At 41.5% G+C, this 17,686-nt stretch overlaps 2 protein-coding genes and 2 long non-coding RNA genes across 5 annotated transcripts; 2 read left to right on the top strand and 2 right to left on the bottom strand.

The window, feature by feature from the left end:
• Positions 1–1,586: 1,586 nt before the first annotated feature.
• lncRNA:CR45414 (long non-coding RNA:CR45414) lies at positions 1,587–2,425 on the bottom strand. The gene has a single exon (NR_124826.1). It is a non-coding gene; the product is annotated as a long non-coding RNA:CR45414 (long non-coding RNA).
• A 663-nt stretch (positions 2,426–3,088) lies between these two features.
• On the top strand, positions 3,089–3,384 carry lncRNA:CR45415 (long non-coding RNA:CR45415). The gene has a single exon (NR_124825.1). It is a non-coding gene; the product is annotated as a long non-coding RNA:CR45415 (long non-coding RNA).
• A 783-nt stretch (positions 3,385–4,167) lies between these two features.
• On the bottom strand, positions 4,168–6,066 carry CG14820 (uncharacterized protein). Its single transcript, NM_139803.3, has 5 exons — positions 5,883–6,066; positions 5,309–5,824; positions 5,016–5,109; positions 4,626–4,922; positions 4,168–4,506 (listed from the first exon to the last, which is right to left on the bottom strand). Exons 1-5 carry the CDS (start codon positions 6,030–6,032, stop codon positions 4,313–4,315), a joined length of 1,251 nt encoding a protein of 416 aa, NP_648060.1. The 5' UTR covers positions 6,033–6,066; the 3' UTR covers positions 4,168–4,312.
• Positions 6,067–7,041: 975 nt separating this feature from the next.
• On the top strand, positions 7,042–7,969 carry CG45413 (uncharacterized protein). 2 transcript variants are annotated; one of them, NM_001300029.1, is made up of 1 exon: positions 7,042–7,969. In NM_001300029.1, exon 1 carries the CDS (start codon positions 7,098–7,100, stop codon positions 7,542–7,544), a length of 447 nt encoding a protein of 148 aa, NP_001286958.1. In that variant the 5' UTR covers positions 7,042–7,097; the 3' UTR covers positions 7,545–7,969. The 2 variants fall into 2 exon arrangements, with proteins under 2 accessions (NP_001286958.1, NP_001286959.1); NM_001300030.1 differs by having other exon boundaries at positions 7,042–7,791.
• The last annotated feature ends 9,717 nt before the right edge of the window (positions 7,970–17,686 follow it).

Below are 17,686 nucleotides of genomic sequence, written 5' to 3'. Positions count from 1 at the left end.
AGTTGGGTAAAAGTTGGAATAGGACTTAAAGGTCTCATATGAGTGATGCCTACCCGTAACTTTCTAAGAAAGTAGCAAGAAGCTAATCTACATGTGAAAATACTACTAAGGAGATATATAAAAAATATTATTATTATATTATAAATTATATTCATAACTTCTTAACAACACAGAACTAATTTCATTAACTTGTTATTCTTTCTCAAACTTAAAAGATCTTTCTTTTGTATCTCAATATTGCTACATCCTTAATCAAAATTGTTGAACATCCCCTTGGCGGGCAATCAATATTTTTCTAAATGCCAACAAATAGCTGCACAAATGATATGCTAATTTCTAAGCTTTTTAATCAAGCCAAAACCCGCAGTGAATTTGCATACTGTTTACATTTTTCCCGATTGTTTTGCCAGGCCAAAAATTGTGTGAGCTGTGTTCCCATTGTTTTGCCCTTCGAATGAAATCAATCATGTAATTTATGTTTGCATAATATGCCCAGCGAAACAGACAATTCCTGGTCGCCTGCCGCCCAAATGGACTGCCAAGAAATAAATATTTAACAATAATTGATTTAAAAGTCGCATGCAAATGTTTCAGGACGATGGACGAAGTCTTTCTCATCTTAAGCCGCTTGGCACGTGGGTAAAATAGCGGCTGCTTTCGCAATGGGGTGTACCTTCTATTTATTCTCTCCACTTTTTATCCATTTTCCCGGCCTGCTGAGCAAACATCCTGGTTCCAGGATATTTGGACTGCGCCTTTTAAGCGTAAAATTATAGAGAATATCCTTTAAAAAGCTTTTGATTTCGCTGCCTGCGTGAGTTCTTTCGACCTCCCATCACCAAGGCGTATATGCAAATGTCCTTCATCTGCTTAGCGCAAAAAGTTGTTTTCTTCCTTTTCCAAGGCGACCCAAGTGGCTTCAGTTTTCCCTCTGTTCCTGCTCTCCATTCTCCCGCCCCCACCAACACCGCCAAGTGGCATTTGCATGTCTTTGTCTGGAGTTGACCTCGTCTTGTTGAAGTCGCCGCCGCGTCAGGTGTTGCCTACAGGATACTAATGTCCTCCTGTTAACGCTCTTAATGGCACGAACAAGCTGCCTGCATAATGGACTTTTCGTTCTCCCCTCCATCTAGGGATGGATCCTCGCAGTTTTTGCCTTCCAGCCCACAACTGTCTTCATCTGTCAGCTGCATTCATTCACCTGCTCCGTCTAATGGTAATGACATCTCCTGGGCCAATGCATCGGGAGCCTTAGAAAAACTAGCTCAGCATCTGGTCGCAGCCGAAGGATTCGTGAAGGAAACCGAACTAGAAATTGATGAAATATTACATCACAGGTATAACGAACATAAAATACACTCTCTAAGATACAACTGATGATTTATAGAGGTTTCTATGAGTTTATTTAACTGCAGATTGTAATTCTATAAAGTGCACTAGGTATTTAAGATTTATTTTGCTGGATTGTATATAGTGTATGTTTAAGCTACTTAAACTATTAAGAAGTTAACCATACTGCTTATATGGTAGAGTATAAAGAGCGCACCTCTGCCCCACTGGGAACGTGGATATCCACTCCTCCAACTCCAGCTCCAACTCCATCTCCGTACCCTTGTTACCCATTTGGGTAACCGGGTAGACAACTGAAATTAGCATTACTTCCGAGTGATCGCAATCTGCGCATACTAATTGCTCGAAACGGCGACTCCAGAGTCTTGGGTCTTGGGTCTTCAATCTTGGATCCTCCATTCATTCATGGGGGCAATCATTGAAGGAAGGCCTCTGCGCCAAACTTGGCATTGCCTGAATGATTCCGATTCTGATTCTGTTGATGACTCTGCTCTGCTGTTCTGTGCTGTGATTTTTTCCAGCCTGTCTAGACGCTGCATATAAGGCAGCGGCGACTGGAGGCTGAAAACCCAAGACTTCGGACGCAATGCGATGCGATGCGATGCGTTGCGTTGCGTTGCATTGCGTGGTGGAGAGCCTTGTTGTCTCCAGCGTTTGATTCTCGGGAAAACGGGAACCCTTGGCTTTCCTGCGAAACGGGCACAAAACACCAATCATCCAGCATCATTGTCAACACGCCAGCGTCGTCGTCTCAGTGTCGTCGGTCCATAAACGGCAGTTTTTACCAAGCCATTTAAGGATCGCAGCTCCGCGGACTGTCATAACTCCTGGTTGTGGTTGTAGTCGTACCGTACCGGGCATCTCCATTCGAGCGCCATGCGCAGCACTGGGCGATCATCTCGGAACCGGCGAATCCAATGCGATACCAAAGCGATTCCATACCATCATCACATTGCCGAACGTCCAAAAAAGGCGCAGACGCCGCAGCTTCATGACGCGCGTTGGGAATATCCAAGCGTCGTCATACTTTCCCTACTCCCAGCGATCCAAAGATCCAGAGATCCAGTCCAAAGACCATATATACAATATGTTTCCTTTCGTTTCCGAAAGCTCCAGCTTACCAGCTGGTTCTCAAGCGCTCAAAGTGTCAAGCGTCAATTGCCGTTGAAGTTTATTGCCTTGGCAGCAATTAAAGATATTTTTCTTTTTCTTCCTTCTTTTTTTTTTTGGTTGAGCTCGTTGTGACCAAAATCAATCCACTTTGATTTGATTTCTTGATTGGCTGCCGGGGGAACTGAAATGCATAATTGAATTATCAAATTAGAGTTGGTGTTTGGCTAAATAATTGTTATTCAGTGGGGAGTTGGTGGTTTCAATGAGTCACTGGGTGTTTCTGGGTTGCATTTAATTGCCTATAAATGCAATTGGGTTTATTAAATGGTAATGGGAAAAATGTCTACATATTTCAAGCCATAGAGATTTGTCAAAATAGTAAAAATAGCAAAAATCACATAATGTTTGCCAAGAGAAAAATCTAGTTAATCTTCCATGACTCTATTCGGTCAATTCAATTTTACAAATTAGAAGTGTTCACTTTAAGTTTCTAACTCCTGGCTTACTGCAATTTGGCTAAGTAAGTTTTTATTGCTACCGGTGCTGTAGCTTCAGCTAAGTCTGCCATTTCCCTCAACTCTGGCAGCATTCTTGCCATATAACTCAAAGAGAAAAATTCATCACCGCAATATGCGCAACACACACAACTCGAAAAAAAATTGAAGAAAACTCTGGGAAAAAGAAGTGGCTGGTGGCAGTGGCAGGAAAATTGTCATAAAGGTGCAACTGACAACAGCAGAAGAGGCGATGGCGAGGTTAGTAAATTTCAATTTATATGCAGAGAGAACAGTGAGTGAAAAGGCAGACGCAGGACACAGGACATGGGGCACTACAGGATGAGAATGAGGATGAGCATGAGGACACGGGACACACACAGGACGCAGAGTCAAGGAGCCAGCGCGCAAAAAGTGTCAACGTAATATTTTCTCGAATTTTCCAAGATTTTTCGTACCATTTTATTTCCCTTTTCTTGCTGTCATTTTCTTTTTATTTTTGGACTCCAGCAACGCAAGTGGAAAACGCAATTTCATTAGACAAATTGAAAAAAATAAGTGCAAGCGTACACAACAACAAGATCCAAGGTCCATGAGAGAAGCGCCTCTTTATCCTTTATGTACTATATATATCCTTCTATGTATAACCTATGTACCAAGAAGACTGACGCCATATTGTGGACCATCTAAAGATTTTCCGTTGTCGTTTGCCATTCGTTGCGATTGTTTTTCGCGCTCACATACGTGTAGGAGCGGAATGGAATATGTATATATGTAAAGATGTGAATGGGCATCCAACGGTGGAGCAGTCTCGTCCTTTTCCAACAGGATGCTGCGCGCGCGTTGAAAAGAGGCGGAGACTCGCTGCCCCAGCGAAAAGAAAAAAAAATAGACCAACACTTTGCGAGGAGCACAGCGGGAAAAAAAAGGCAAAAGGAAGCACTGAATGCAGCCGGGACTCTTTCTTATCAACGGACTCGGTTCGGCAGCACTCGCTTTCCCCACTTTTCCCATTTTCCCGACATTTCAGCTTTTTCCCCCAAAAAACGATGCGACGTCGCTGATTGGAAGCTTCGGCAAACAGCTCGTTTTTGGGGCGGAGCATAAGCTTTCGTCACAGTGGCGTCGCCAAATGGGGGAGCATTTGCAAAAAAGTGAATTTTCCTGAAAATACACAATCATATAAATAAAATAATTAAATTATTATTTTGTTTTGCTTACATTGTTTTGATATATGTTTCATTATTACAACAAATAATACAAGTTTTGTGGAGAAGTTCATTTGTAATGTCATTTTTTTTGTTAAACCGAACTTTTGATAACTTTTTGTAATTTCCCTTTAATTTTATTTTAAACTACAATATATCGATTTCCCGTGCAGCGGCTATCATGCCCACGAATCCTTCGGTCACCTCGCGTGCCACTGGAATAATATCCTCCGGAGGAAGGACAAAGCCCAATTCGCCCTTATCGCGCAGCTCTATGGTATAGTGTATCTTAATGTTCTTCACCGCATAGGCCCATTCCTTGCCCGAACCAGATACTTCATCTGGAAAAAAAATATATAATTATAAGAAAAATATTTATAATAATTATATATATAATAATATATATATATATATATATATATATATAATAATAATATAATTATAAAAATTTTAGACTTACATAATGTTGTAGCACTGGATCCATAGGTAAATACTGTGCCATATCTTCTATATAGAGCATCCGAGAAGCCCTTGGCTACGTGCATCATTTGTGGATAGTGTTCGGGGAACTCTAGAGCTGTGTGTCCCCAAGGCGAAAGAACATACTGTCCATAGGAATGCAATGAGATATAAATCTTTATAGTGCCTTCAGGTATGGAGTTGTTTATGTAGGCGGTTAGTTGACTGATCTCGGGATCTGATTCTGGTGAGGGACCAGCATATAATTGTGAACAGGGATCCGATTCGGCTCCAGTCACTGAAATGATTAAGATTAAGATTATAATAATAAATTTAGAATACTACAATATTCTTAGTAAATATGATCATTAATATGTGATTATAAACTTACACATCCACAGGTAATCAAAGTTCCTATTGAGATCAGTTCCAATGCACTCCCCCGTGGGATCTGAAGGCAGGCGGGACTTTCGCCAAAGACGTTCCTGCAAAGTTATGGTAATAAAGATTATCGCTCAAAGAGCTAATTGACTACTAGTTAGTAATAAGCGATAAGATAGTCTGCGCTTTAACTATATCGGCATGTATTTGATCTGATCTGCAATCTAATCGCAATGGCTTGCGCCTACTTTCATGACCATTCATATCGTATCGTAAATATTTAGACAATTTATAAGTACTAACCACTTCATGGGAATAAGCAAAGCCATCTGTATTTAGAACGGGAATGATATACCAGTCCACATTCTGAGCTATATCCCTGACTGCCGGGTTACGAGGCACCAGCAACTCATCGATGAAATAGGTGATCGTCGCTGACGTAATCCATTCGCGGGCATGAATATTGGACTCTATGAAAACGGCGGGATTTCCCTCTTTGTATGAAATTTTAACACCTCTAATCGGTCTGCCCTCGTATGAGTTGCCGATGGTAAAGGGTGTGACTATATCCGGATAACGATCCTCGATCACATCCAACCAGGCGTATATCTCTTCCAGAGTGTGAAACTGTGTCCATTCCATGGAAGTAATGCGTTGTTTGGGTCTCTGGGCATCGATGTGGGTCTGAACATTATCGATCTTCAGGTTATAGGTGAAATTGTGTTTGGTCAAGAGGCTTTCAAATGTCTTCTGATATTCAGGAGGCAGCATTATATCGGAGGATTCACCCAAGTGACGAGCCTCACGCCAACTGCTGAGCTGTGGGAGATACACATAAATTATAAGGATTTTTTTGGGTTCTATGAGTTTAACTTACCTTCAAGGACCTCTCCTGCGTGTGAAGCAGCTTAAACTGCTCCAGATCATCGATCCTCACATTGTATACCTTGTAGTTATCATATCGCACTTGCTCAACGGACCTAGCCAGCCCAAAGAGTCCTACGACTAGGAGAATCTTAAGCAACATACCGCTCTATGGGAATGCCCGTGTGGAACTGTCGACGCCCGTAGAATTAACAACCTGATTAGGACAAACTTATCGCTGCGACTGCCCATTGAGTCCATTGACGGTTTTCGTTTTTTTTTTTTTTTTTTTTTTTATCAGCAATAAAAAAAAACTATTTTAGACTTCTTGTTCGCGCTATTCGAGTTCGAGTTGTCTGGGCAGCACGAGCACTTGGTACTTAGGCTGTCTCTCAACTTTACACATAAATTTTGTGCAACGGCAGCCCATTTCATTGTAGGTCATTGCATAATGAAGTTACCGCCCCGAGGCACATAAATTTCCCTGGGAGCTCGAGGAGATTTCAGACCGCTTTCTGTTCGCTGTCTTCTGTTTGACTTGCGGTGCTTAGTGCGAACATTTTGTTTAGGCCCGTTGCGGTTGAGGTTTTCGCTGCCAGTTTCAGTTTTACTTTTTTTTATGTCCTGTGGCGAGTGCTTAAAGGACTTCGTCCTGGGCTTTGGTCATATTTTGCGCGGGTATTAGAGGAACACGACTTGGTCGTTGTCACCGCATGAGGTGCGTCAACGTGTGTCCCGTGCCCGAAAAATGGCAACGGTGTGGGGTTTACTTAAGTGGCCTGGACATGAAAGGCGCATCAAAGTGGATTTCCAGCCGGGAAAATGCCGAACGAAGAACTACAGCAGGGGTGGTAGCAAAATATTTCGCAAAAATGTTAATGGCTGTGTGAAATATCGGTGGAAAATGCTAAACTTCCAGTGGCATTCAATCTGGCCAGCTTTTTGGCTGTCCCAACTGAGAAGGGTGAAGAATTTACAGCCTTTACAATAAATCACGGATTTAACAGTAACTTACAAGCCTCAAAAGTCGGACATAAAGTGTATTATGGTGCTATAATTCTTTATGCTTCAATCACTTCTTCGAATAGTAATCAAACTTTTTACTTAATACCAGAAATAAATGTTTGATACTAAACCTAAGAAATTGGTTGGCATGATTGGTTTGCATGGTTATTGTTGTCAAATTTTGACTGATAATCATACAATCTGTGAATATATTTTAGAAAAAATGGCAATTTTTGGAACTTATGTTGCGCTATTGGTCGCTGCCTGGGGAATGCAGATATGTCCTCGATTGTATATTCCTATGGGTGAATATACCCTCAAACTTAAGATATCCAGCATATCGTCGGCGTTTATAGAGGCCAACGTGTATACCCTATATACGATGCTGATTCTGATGCTGCCCTCAAGGATGTTTACAAACCAAAGGCAATGGAACTTAAAATGGGTCTTTGTGATGCCCTACATTATGCACTATATGACCAGTCTTTGGAGCACTACGCAAAATGTAAGGGATCTTATGATTAAACCACCCATGTATATGATCGAGAATTATGGGTACTTACACCTAAGAATGACCCTGCTTTGTGGACTGCAGCTGCTGGCAATGGTGGAAATCGTTTTTATTTTATTTTATAGCCTGAAAAAAGGGCCTCAGCTGTGGGCGAACTGAAAGAATGGGATCGTCAAGAGGCGATGCAAAACCCAGTGGCTGTAAGATGTAAGACTAAAGCACCTTCCACTTCGCCAGCTCCTTTCAACAATTAGTACCGGATTATTTGATTAGCTCGCTAATTGCCTTGTCCTCAACGCCGCACCAAATAAATTGTATGAACACTTATTTCTTATCAGCGGCAATAAAGGCGAGCCAAGCGGGATTAAAGCCAACTCGTTGGCGCAGGATTACAAGTCCTGCGGCGAAAACTTGAGCCGAAACTTTCGACACTTCTTCGCGGCGGTGGAAATTGCGGAAAACTTCTTAACTTTTTAACCAACGGCGAACACAACACTTGTCGTGGCGCGTGCGATAAGCCAGCGTCGCCTTTTTAATTGCGCAAAGTCCTTGGGACTTCAGCCGGCCCAAAGGACTCTTCCCTTAAAGCAGCCTTTAAAGTGCCATAAATATCGTGGCGTTAACATTTCCTGCACCACTTTTAATTGTGTTTCGTTTGGTGGAGGGGAAGAAAAAAAAGCCGGCCATAACATAAATCTCATTGCTAAGGGTTAACATGTCGTATGCTTAATATTTTTCACTCAGCTCGCGAAAAAATGTCAATGCCGGAAAGCGTTTAGCATTCGCCTTTTTCTCTGTCCTCTGTGGATTTAATTAGCCTCAAAATGTCCCCGGAAAATGGCAACCTGGCATGCCACATGGCAAGTGTCCTCGCTTTTCTGACGACGGAGGGTCAGCCAGTCAGGATAAGCCAAGGAAGTACCCACGGCCAAGGAAGGAAGTTGCATGTTCGGTCTCAAGTTCAATTTGCTGCTTTTAGCCACATTTTTGGACAGCTGGTGTGCTGTTGGAGTGGGAAAAGCCGGTCGAGGAAAACATTTAGATGAGAGATGGGCACCTGATTCATAATTTCATTTTTTGTTCTTCGTAAAAAAGTTTTCCTTCCTGGCGGCAAGTGGACTGTACAAAATAACTCGCATTACTTACTAATTCTTTATATTAGAATATTTATATGTAAATTTCGACAAAAAGTGAAAAAATAGAGCACGCTTTAAATTATTGTAAAGATTCGTTCCCAATATTAAACATAATCAACATTTGCACTAATGCATACAATAATAATAGAGTGAAGCATTAACTTTATCGCCATGTGATTAAGTTAAAATGAGGCCTTACTAACTTTTTAACTTACAGAGAGCCACCCAACCGAACTTATACTTATTTTATTAAAATTAAAGAAGCCCATTCTCACCCAAATCCGAACTGCATGTTCGCCGGCCATTAATGCAACATCTATGGATACGAACTGCAGATCGTTATCATGGCAATTATAGTTTTCTGCCTTGAGCAGGCCGCTCTATTGTTAATTTGACTCCATTTCCAGGTGGAAAATACCAGGAACAATTGCGGTTAAGGCTAAGTGGTTCCATGCGTTGCCGCGCCCAGTTGGAGCAACTGCAGCAATTATCTGGGAATAATTAACGCTGATGCATAGCAATCTAATTGCCGAACGGGCACGCTTGTGTGATCATCTTCTTTCCGATACCGCTACCAAGTCATCATAACCCATACCCATCCCAGTCGACGTGACAACAAGTGCCCACCTTGACTTTTCGCTAGCGGAGTGGGCGTGGCACATGCCAATGATGATGATGATGATGACGATGATGTGCCGTGTTCAGTAAGCGATTATTTTTTCAGTTGAGCATTTCTTCAGCACGCCACTCGGGCATCGAATTGTTTTCATTTTGTGTGTGTGTGTTGTATGTTTTTTTTTTAAACGTCGTCGCTGCCAGCTATTTATTGTTAAATGAAGCGATTTGTTTGTTGTCATTATGCTGCGAAGCGTTAAAACATTTTCGCTTTATTTTTTCTAGTCTCGAAAAATTGTTTTTCCACTGCCGCACAGCGAGAAAATTGGGTGTGGTAGCGGGTGTGCGACGTTGGAAAGGTAGAAAGGTGGCATATAGAAGCTATAGCCTCGGGTTAAAGTGGTTGGGATTTTTTGGCACATCGTCAGCGGCTCAGGTGGTTCTGAGTGGTTGGGCTGCACAGCGGTAAGTGGTTGGAGCAAATGCCTTCTAAGCGCCGTTGTCGATGTGTGAATTCCAAACAAGTTGCGGCAGCTGTTGAACGTCTAGTCAGAGATGGAGAAATAAAAAAAATATTTTGCGAATGGTTCTACTGCTTTTTTACAAGGCAGTATAGCAAACGGTTTAGTGAGAAGCGCTGGGGAAGGCGAAGTTTAAAGCACTTCTCAGCGCTTCTCAAAAAGTTTAGTTGCTTACGCTTGCATCTTAGTGAAATTAAAAACAAAATTTATTGAATGTCCTCTCTTCAGCTTTTGATATAAATGGTATTAAAGTAAAGTAAAGGATTGAACTGGCTTTTTATCCAATCCCTTAGACTTTCGTCGCAGAGGTTTCCTTTGGAAACCATTTATCATAGGCAACGGCAACGCTCCATCCTGCTCACATCATTGACTTAATTCCACCTTGACATTCTTTCGACTTTTAGCTGAGAACCCACATCAGCGATCTCAGACATGCTAACTAAGCCCTTCACCTCGATGTGGATGTGGATGTGGATATGCTGATGCCACCGTGGGCGTTTGTCTCCGCCTAATCCGCTTTTAAAGTAAGTAACAAAGTAGAGAAAATAAAACGCAAACCGGAAATCACAAGTCAAGTTGATGAACTGTCGTTGCGGTGCTGTCCTCGGTTTGAAAATCGGGCAGACTGCGATGACGACAACGCACAAAACACAAAAGACATGGCACCTGCAAAAAAGTTTGCAGACACATTTGGACCCTTTGCCCAATGCTCTCCAGCTTCTCAACCCATCCTCTTGTGCCCCGTTAGAGATTTACGCATTTATTTTGCATTTTTTATTTACCGCACAAAACATGCGCGCAGATTTAAGCAAAAATCGCAGGCTGAAATGCTGAAATGCTGGAAAGCAAAAGCTAAAGGCGAAACGAGTTGAGTTGAGTTGAGTAGAGTTGGTTAGACACATTTTTCGGTTCGCTTGTCGATTTGCCTGCGTTGACATGACAAAAGGCGCAGATCTGCATACATTTGCATGTCATTGGACACTGCTGGATCGCATCATCAGGCAAGGACACTGGAAATCTGAAATCCCCCTAAGACATTCGGGTACACGCCGCTTGCCCACGTTAACAATATGTTAAGTTGCCCTAAGACAGGCTCGCAAAACTCCACTTTGATGCGAAAAACCTCGGCATCAACGAGTTAATCGCTTCTCCTCGGCCTTTTCAGTCATTTGTCAGCTGTCTGTTGTGACTTTTCTGAATTTGGGTGGGGTTTTCCCCTCTTTGATGGGAGGCATAATTGTAATTTGTTTGAATTAACCAGTTAGATCTGGGCATTGTCAGGCAGTCCTAGGCCTCCAAGGACCAATAGTCACCACTTGCAAATACCAAAATTTATGACTTCGACCATTAAGGAAAGTAGCAAATTGCTTTCGGCTGGTCAGCACTCGAGGCTAATGTGCTCACTATTTACTAACCAAAGAGATCTCCAACCCTTCTCTTCGAAAAGGTAATAAATATCAAAAGCACCCTGGAGGCAAATATTTACTTTAAAATTGAAACCTTCCCCTTCCACGTTTCCCTGTTTGTTTAAGCTACGTAAGTGCGTGAAAGGGTTGGCAGGCTTAGAAAAAAAATATATATAAGAAAAAAATAAAATGTGGGAAAACGAAGCCTTTAATGGCATCGCTTTTTGATGTTTCCTGAGCCGTGGGTGTTGGCAGGCAATTGGCCAACTCCCCCAAGTCCACACATCAATAGAATTGGGCCTCTATCTTAGCCCATCAGTTGGAAACATTCCTTGCCGCGCAGAAATTCAATTCCAAGCCATTTTCAGCATTTTTATTGCCTGCTAAATTGTTTTTATAGGCCGTTCGAAACCAGCCAGAAGCTCTTCTTCCGGGCCACTTTAATTTCTCTATTTCCACTGTATTTTTTTCTGGTCTTTTCCGACCGAATGTCGGTGGTTACCTTGCTGCTCTTGTTATTCGCCGCAATTGCCAGACCATAAAAATTAACAATTAACAGAGCGCTTAAAATGAACAATCGCAAATCGCGGCTTACAAAATTGCCGTGGAAATGCCATGATATAAAATTGAAAAAATGGCGTGTCACAGAGGGGGAAAATGAGAGAAAAACTTAAGAAAACGAAAATTTATGAATTTGGAAATACACTAAACAATTCTAAAGAGTTTATATTTGAAATCGTGCCCTGTAGTCAATTAGTTCGGAAATATGGCAATACATTAATTTCTATATGTTAGGCTTTTTGTTATTTCTTATTTATACGAATTTATTATATAGTTAAGCTACCCTTTACAAGCTCATACTTTATATAGAGCATAATTATGAGACGGAAGACTGGCGACCGTGCCGACCAACGGACAGCGTGGACAAAAAGGGTTATGAATGTGAAATTGTCATGCAAGAATTAGCCATGTTCTATGTTGTGGCCACGTCGCGAGTATTTCGTTACATTTTATTCTTATTTTTAACCCGTTTCTGCCTCTGTTATTTTTTCCGTTTTTTTTTCGCTGTCTTTTCGCTGGTTTTGTGGCTAACCGTCACGTCAAGTAAGCCGGCTTTTTATGGCTCCATTCGGTTCAGAATGTCGGCAATTATTTCCGAAATGCTGGAAAAACATTGCTAAATGTTTGCCATGTTTGCTTGACGCTCAGGAAACGTAAACATTTAGTGTAGTCCGTGTAGGTTCACCCACTCTATGGGATCTATCGGATATGGGCACCCCCCAGTGGAGTTTTCCCACCCCCTCCATACTGGGCAAAGTCACCTCATATGCATTCATAACTAACCCGATGGAAAATGCATTTTAATGTGCGCAAAAATCCAATTTAAATTCAGAGCATTTTCTCTTCTCGGCAGACGCAGCATGCAATCACAAAATTAGTTGGCGACGAGATAAGAATTTTACTACTCTGCCACATAAAAATATTATAAAGATACCTATATATATAGATGTGATATAGGGGGTAATGCGTATAAATCAACGAAATAGGGGAAGCACAGCTGCAAACAAATTCCAAATAATTCCTGTGAGCGACGTGGAAAATTCATTTGACAAAATGCACAAAAAAGCAATTTCGAGCTGCAGACAAATTGAAATATACGCAAGGAGCAGGTGCCGCTGAAGGGGGGGGGGGCGGTGGTGTGCGTGGTACTGCAGTGACAGTTGGGTAAATAAATATGTGGGTGTATGTATACATAGAGGGAGTACATAGGGAAAAGGCGAGGCGACATTCGGTCATGTATTTAGAGTACGAAGATGCAGCCACCACCTAAAAGTATGCTACGAAAACAGACGAAGCGGCTGCTGCTTCTTCTTCCTCAGCTGCCGTATGTGAGAGGCGCCTACGCTTGTGTGTGTAGGTGCGCCTGAGCTTTTCGATTTCAGTTCGCTTGTGTGTGTGTGCGCGTGTGTGTGAGTGGTGTGCGATTCGCCATTCGCGCGTTGAAAATAGGAGGAGCTGAGAAAAACTTTCCATGCGCAGTTCGAATTGCTAACAAAAAATATGAACTAGAAAAATGCGCTGTAATATTGGAAAATAACCAAAAAACTTCTTGGCCAAAAACTCTATGAAATTTTAGTGGCTTATTTAAAGAACTTTTTTATTGCGGAAAGGAATAGATTTGCATATCATGCCAAATATAAATTATGAATTTAAAAAGCAGGCTTTTAAAGTTAACCTTTCATTTACTGAAACAAATTTTAATTTGGGTTAATGTAGGTTTTAAATTAAATAAACATTCTTTGCATATCTTCTTAAAATTTAAAGCTTGAAGTAGAATACAGATGGAGGTGTACTTAAAATGATTACTAAATTTCCCGTTGCGGCAATTTCGCAAAACTTGAAGCTTTTTAACATAGATTTAATCCCTCCATTCCATTTTTTCAACCTTTTTTTCTAGGTTTTTCTAACTAATGCGGAAAAGGCGGAGCTCATTGCCTGTCATTTTGGTTTTTGCCGCCCCTTTGGGGTTCAACCCACGGCAGCCAAGTCCCGGAAAACGTACCCAAGCCCCCCGTTGCGATAGATATCTCCTGGCTATTAGTACGAAAGACAGGCTTGGGGGCCAAGTGAGTGAACTCCAAGGTATCGATGGCATCGATGGCCCAACAGGCCGTTTAGCGCCATCAGACAATTCCCGCTGGCTCAGCGGCATTCACGCGTGCGCAAACGGGTTACAGAGGGCTATAAATATATACATTTATACATATATATATACGATCTGGGGGGAAACAGGATGAATGCAAGCTGGGAGCACCCAACAACAATCAGTCGATTGTCACAGATATTTGTCATGTTTCTCTGGCCAAACTTTCCCTGCTGTTCTGGCCTGCAAAACGTTGTAAAAATGTCAATTGCGTTTTCTGCCTTTTATTTGGATTTTTTCCCCCCCCATATGTGTTTGGTCTCTGTTGCTTCTGTCCATCGATCGGGTTTCATGTAATTACATTGTTTTCTGATTCATAATTAATTTGATCTGTTCTCCACTCGAGCAGGCCGCATTTTTCTGAGCACTCCAACTGATTTTTACATGAGCTCGCAGGCAATCGAACATTGATAGTTACTGAGTGATGATTTAATGAGGCAAACGTGGCATGTTGTGAATGAAATCAATTTTGTGAATGTGCAGAATGGCAAAAACAATGCCACCGCACGATGGAAACATCCCAGGAAGCGAAGGACAGACGGCTAGCATTCATACATAGTTGCGAGTACCACTTGCAGCATAAATATCTCCAGTTGGGTGTTGTAATGAGTCTTATGAATCAATGAAATGTTGATTGAGTCGAGCTGGAGCAGCTGCCAGTGCGTTTCCCTTATTAGCCATATTGCTATAGCTGCAGTCATTCTTAAAGATTCTTTTATAAATATTACTAGTATTTGATGAAGAGCTTAGTACTTTCACAAGATCTAATAAATATATCATATCAGAGTTTTCCTTTTTGCATTATGGTTGAAAATATATACAAAATTTATTCATAAATTTCATTGGCTTTTTATCTGTTTAATCGAAATGGTCATCAAAAAAATCAAAATTCCCTCAACTTTTTTATCCGCAACGCACGACTTGCGATTGACAAATTAATGCGGATCACAAATCAACACCTCAACATGTTAATCATATCAAAAAAGGGGAGAGTGTGGCGTAAAAAAGAAGACCCTGAAATTGAACCCTCTCCGAGTTGCGAGTTGCAAACCCCTGAAAAGCAAAAATTAATTAAAAACATCAACAGAACGCGTCGAGATTTACAAATGTCTCCTTGCTCGTTCGGCTGCTGGAATTAGTTCAGATGGGATTGGTATGGGTTTGGGATTCGGATTTGGTTTGGTTTTGGGTTTTCTAGTGGCTCGGTGGTTCTGGTGGGTGGTAAATTCCCAGTCACACCTTTGCCGCTGATGGCTTGATAAACGACGACCGCAGATTCATTCATGGTTCACGAAATCGTGAACCGTTCTCTAATCAGCAACCCTTTTGTGAGGGATCTCGCCCCGAAATTGGGTTGGTTTTATTTTATTTACCCATTTGCTCTTATTTTTTTTGATATGCAGATTTTTGAAATTTCAGAAAAAAAAAAATTGAAAGTAGAAAGGGGACCGATGATGATGTCATTCGGTGGCTGACAAAACGCTTGACTGATTACACTTGTATCTGTTTTGTGTACAGGGCTCAATATGCTAAAGGGATATGAAGGATTTTAAATTGTCCTCGACTGACTCCCTTGCTCTTTGCTCCTTTGTGCCCGCCCGGGTGATGAATTTGGTTTATTGAAAGGCGTCAGTGCGTGAAATGATGTGTGTCAATTGCATGAATGCCACGGCATTTCTCACATCCTTTCGAAGGATATTCCATTCCAACTATGCGCAACTCACTCCCTGGATTTTCGTTGACAGCGATTATGCAAATCGGTCGAGCTGGCGAGATAAAACGGCATTAATTTCTGAAAGGCTTTGTCCAGGTCTTAAGCTGCTTTCACCTCAAACTCGTACTTAAAGTTCTCTTTGGCCCAAAACTATTGCACCAAATTTGCATTGTGGCGAAAATTTTCAATTTATATGCTAAGCAAAATGCAGCATGCTTTTGGCCAACTCACTGTGCACTTTTAATAAGCAATTAAAACTTGATCACTGATGGAGTGTGTAGCTTTCCCCTCTTTAAATCGCTCACATATGTCCCAGTCATTAGGGCCAACACCATTTAATTGCCTCGGTCGATGAAAATTTATTGTTTTCATTTCAATCAACCGCAAATTGCCGAACAAATGGTACAAATTGTTTAAAATTGCATCGCCACCTCCACGCCTCATCGCACACCCTGATCGAGAAAATGAGTCCAGTTTCGATGAGGGGTGCATTCTAATGTGACCACTGGCCAGTGACCATCACATCAACGCATCACATCCCCGAACAGCCTGAAAACAACCTAAAAACGCGTGTCATTAAAATAATTGATACGCTTGTTCGAACAACGCCTCTACACCAATTTAATTGATAGCCACCGTTCATTGGTGGGAAAGTGCGTGCGCGTGATTTAATTTTATTGCTCCCCCGTTTGTCCCTCTTAATTAGTTAATAGATTCGATTTTCTCGATTTTGGGGCTGGGGAGGAAGGTGGCTTCTCTAAAATTTATACAAGGGTAGTTATCGTAGTTTATGGCCGCTCGTAAAATGCTTGCCAAATTTGTTGACAAGTCAGCAATTAATTTTCAGATTAATGACCGAAAAAGATATGTGAGCTGCGATGGGATTTGTGAACGAGCGATGACTTATAAATGCACTTGAAATCCAGTAATATTTAATAATAATAGATGATATGATGTACTATAAATATTTTACTACAAATATACTAACATAGGATGTAATTAAATATTAAATATTAAGCTTATGATATTTTAATAAATATTGAAACATATAATTGTATAGAATCTTGTTATAATTATGTTTAAGTATATAAAATAGATTTGATTTAATAAATTCCAAGTTGAAAGAATTTTCCGCAATGGTCGGACTGGAAAAATGTGCGATAATTTTTGCTGGCTAGTCAAGAGCATCAGTTTTATGTTGGCTCCGCTCGGTCGGAGCTATAAAACTTTACCCGCTTCGCTTTTTAATCTTCTCCAGCTGCGAGTGAGTGAATTTCGCTGCTTATCAGTTGCGTGTGTAATTGTCGTATAGAAATTAACAAGGGTCGGAGGAAAATGGCTCTGCCAATGGGAAAATCGGAAAAAAGAAGCGAAAGGCAAGGGGAAGAAACTCTGGGATGTTGAGAGCTTGAGATGCGCTCAAGTGGCGAGATAAAAGCCCTCTGGCTGAGTTAATGACTTCCAGGCTCTGCTGGGTTCCTCGACTTAAGACGCCATTTTTATCGCAATTGTCCTTTGGTTGCTGCTGCCACTCGAAGGACTCTCAGGACTCTTATTCCGCTTCTGATTCGGAAATCTGGTGCTTTACTGGCCCTGTCCATGTTGCCAAGTGAGCGTGGCAAATGTTTTAATGGCGAACGTCGCGACACTCGAGTGCAGGCCAAGTTGAAGCTGAGAATATCCTGCCATTGCTTTGATTTCGTCCTGCTAATGAAATCACGTCCAGATGCCATTCGAGCCACGCCCTGAATACATATTTCTCGCATTGCCTTTGATATTTCCAACCTATTTGAATTTTAATTGCCCACCAAATCGCTTTTTTCGCATGCAGCCACACACATACCATCAATCATAATCGATCAGTTGGGATTTGCGTGATGATGGTTGTCCTGAATCCTTCGTCCTGCCTGATAGATGCCTTTTTAAATGCATTCTAATGCGGGCCCAAAAATGTGAGCTATAGAAAAGTGTGTGTCTGCTGAGCATATCAAATGATGTGATGTGTCATGTGTCCTGCATGTCCTGCGAAAAAGTCTTTGTCTGGTCCTTGAGAGCACTCAGCTTTCAGCTTTCAGCAGCAGCAGCACAGCCAGCAACTTGCAAATTATTTGCATTTCAAACTTTTGTTGATGACATTTTTCATGAAAATTTTAATGTGTTTTCCAGTTCGCTTTTTTTTCGCTTAGGACAGTTTGTACCTGGCCC

This window comes from Drosophila melanogaster, chromosome 3L (genome assembly GCF_000001215.4).
Source record: "Drosophila melanogaster chromosome 3L".
In the NCBI taxonomy this organism is placed as follows: domain Eukaryota; kingdom Metazoa; phylum Arthropoda; class Insecta; order Diptera; family Drosophilidae; genus Drosophila; species Drosophila melanogaster.
Note: the sequence above shows the minus strand (reverse complement) of the source record. Positions and strands in the feature narration are given on the sequence as shown.

What these genes read in the sequence shown, in the direction of transcription:
- CG14820 (NM_139803.3), bottom strand. Translation starts at nt 6,032, where the DNA reads ATGTTGCTTAAGATTCTCCTAGTCGTAGGACTCTTTGGGCTGGCTAGG. An exon ending in TTGCTTATTCCCATGAAGTG is followed by an intron (nt 5,110 to 5,308) that starts GTTAGTACTTAT and finishes ATAACTTTGCAG; the next exon opens with GAACGTCTTTGGCGAAAGTC. An exon ending in ATCCAGTGCTACAACATTAT is followed by an intron (nt 4,507 to 4,625) that starts GTAAGTCTAAAA and finishes TTTTTTTTCCAG; the next exon opens with ATGAAGTATCTGGTTCGGGC.
- CG45413 (NM_001300029.1), top strand. Translation starts at nt 7,098, where the DNA reads ATGGCAATTTTTGGAACTTATGTTGCGCTATTGGTCGCTGCCTGGGGA.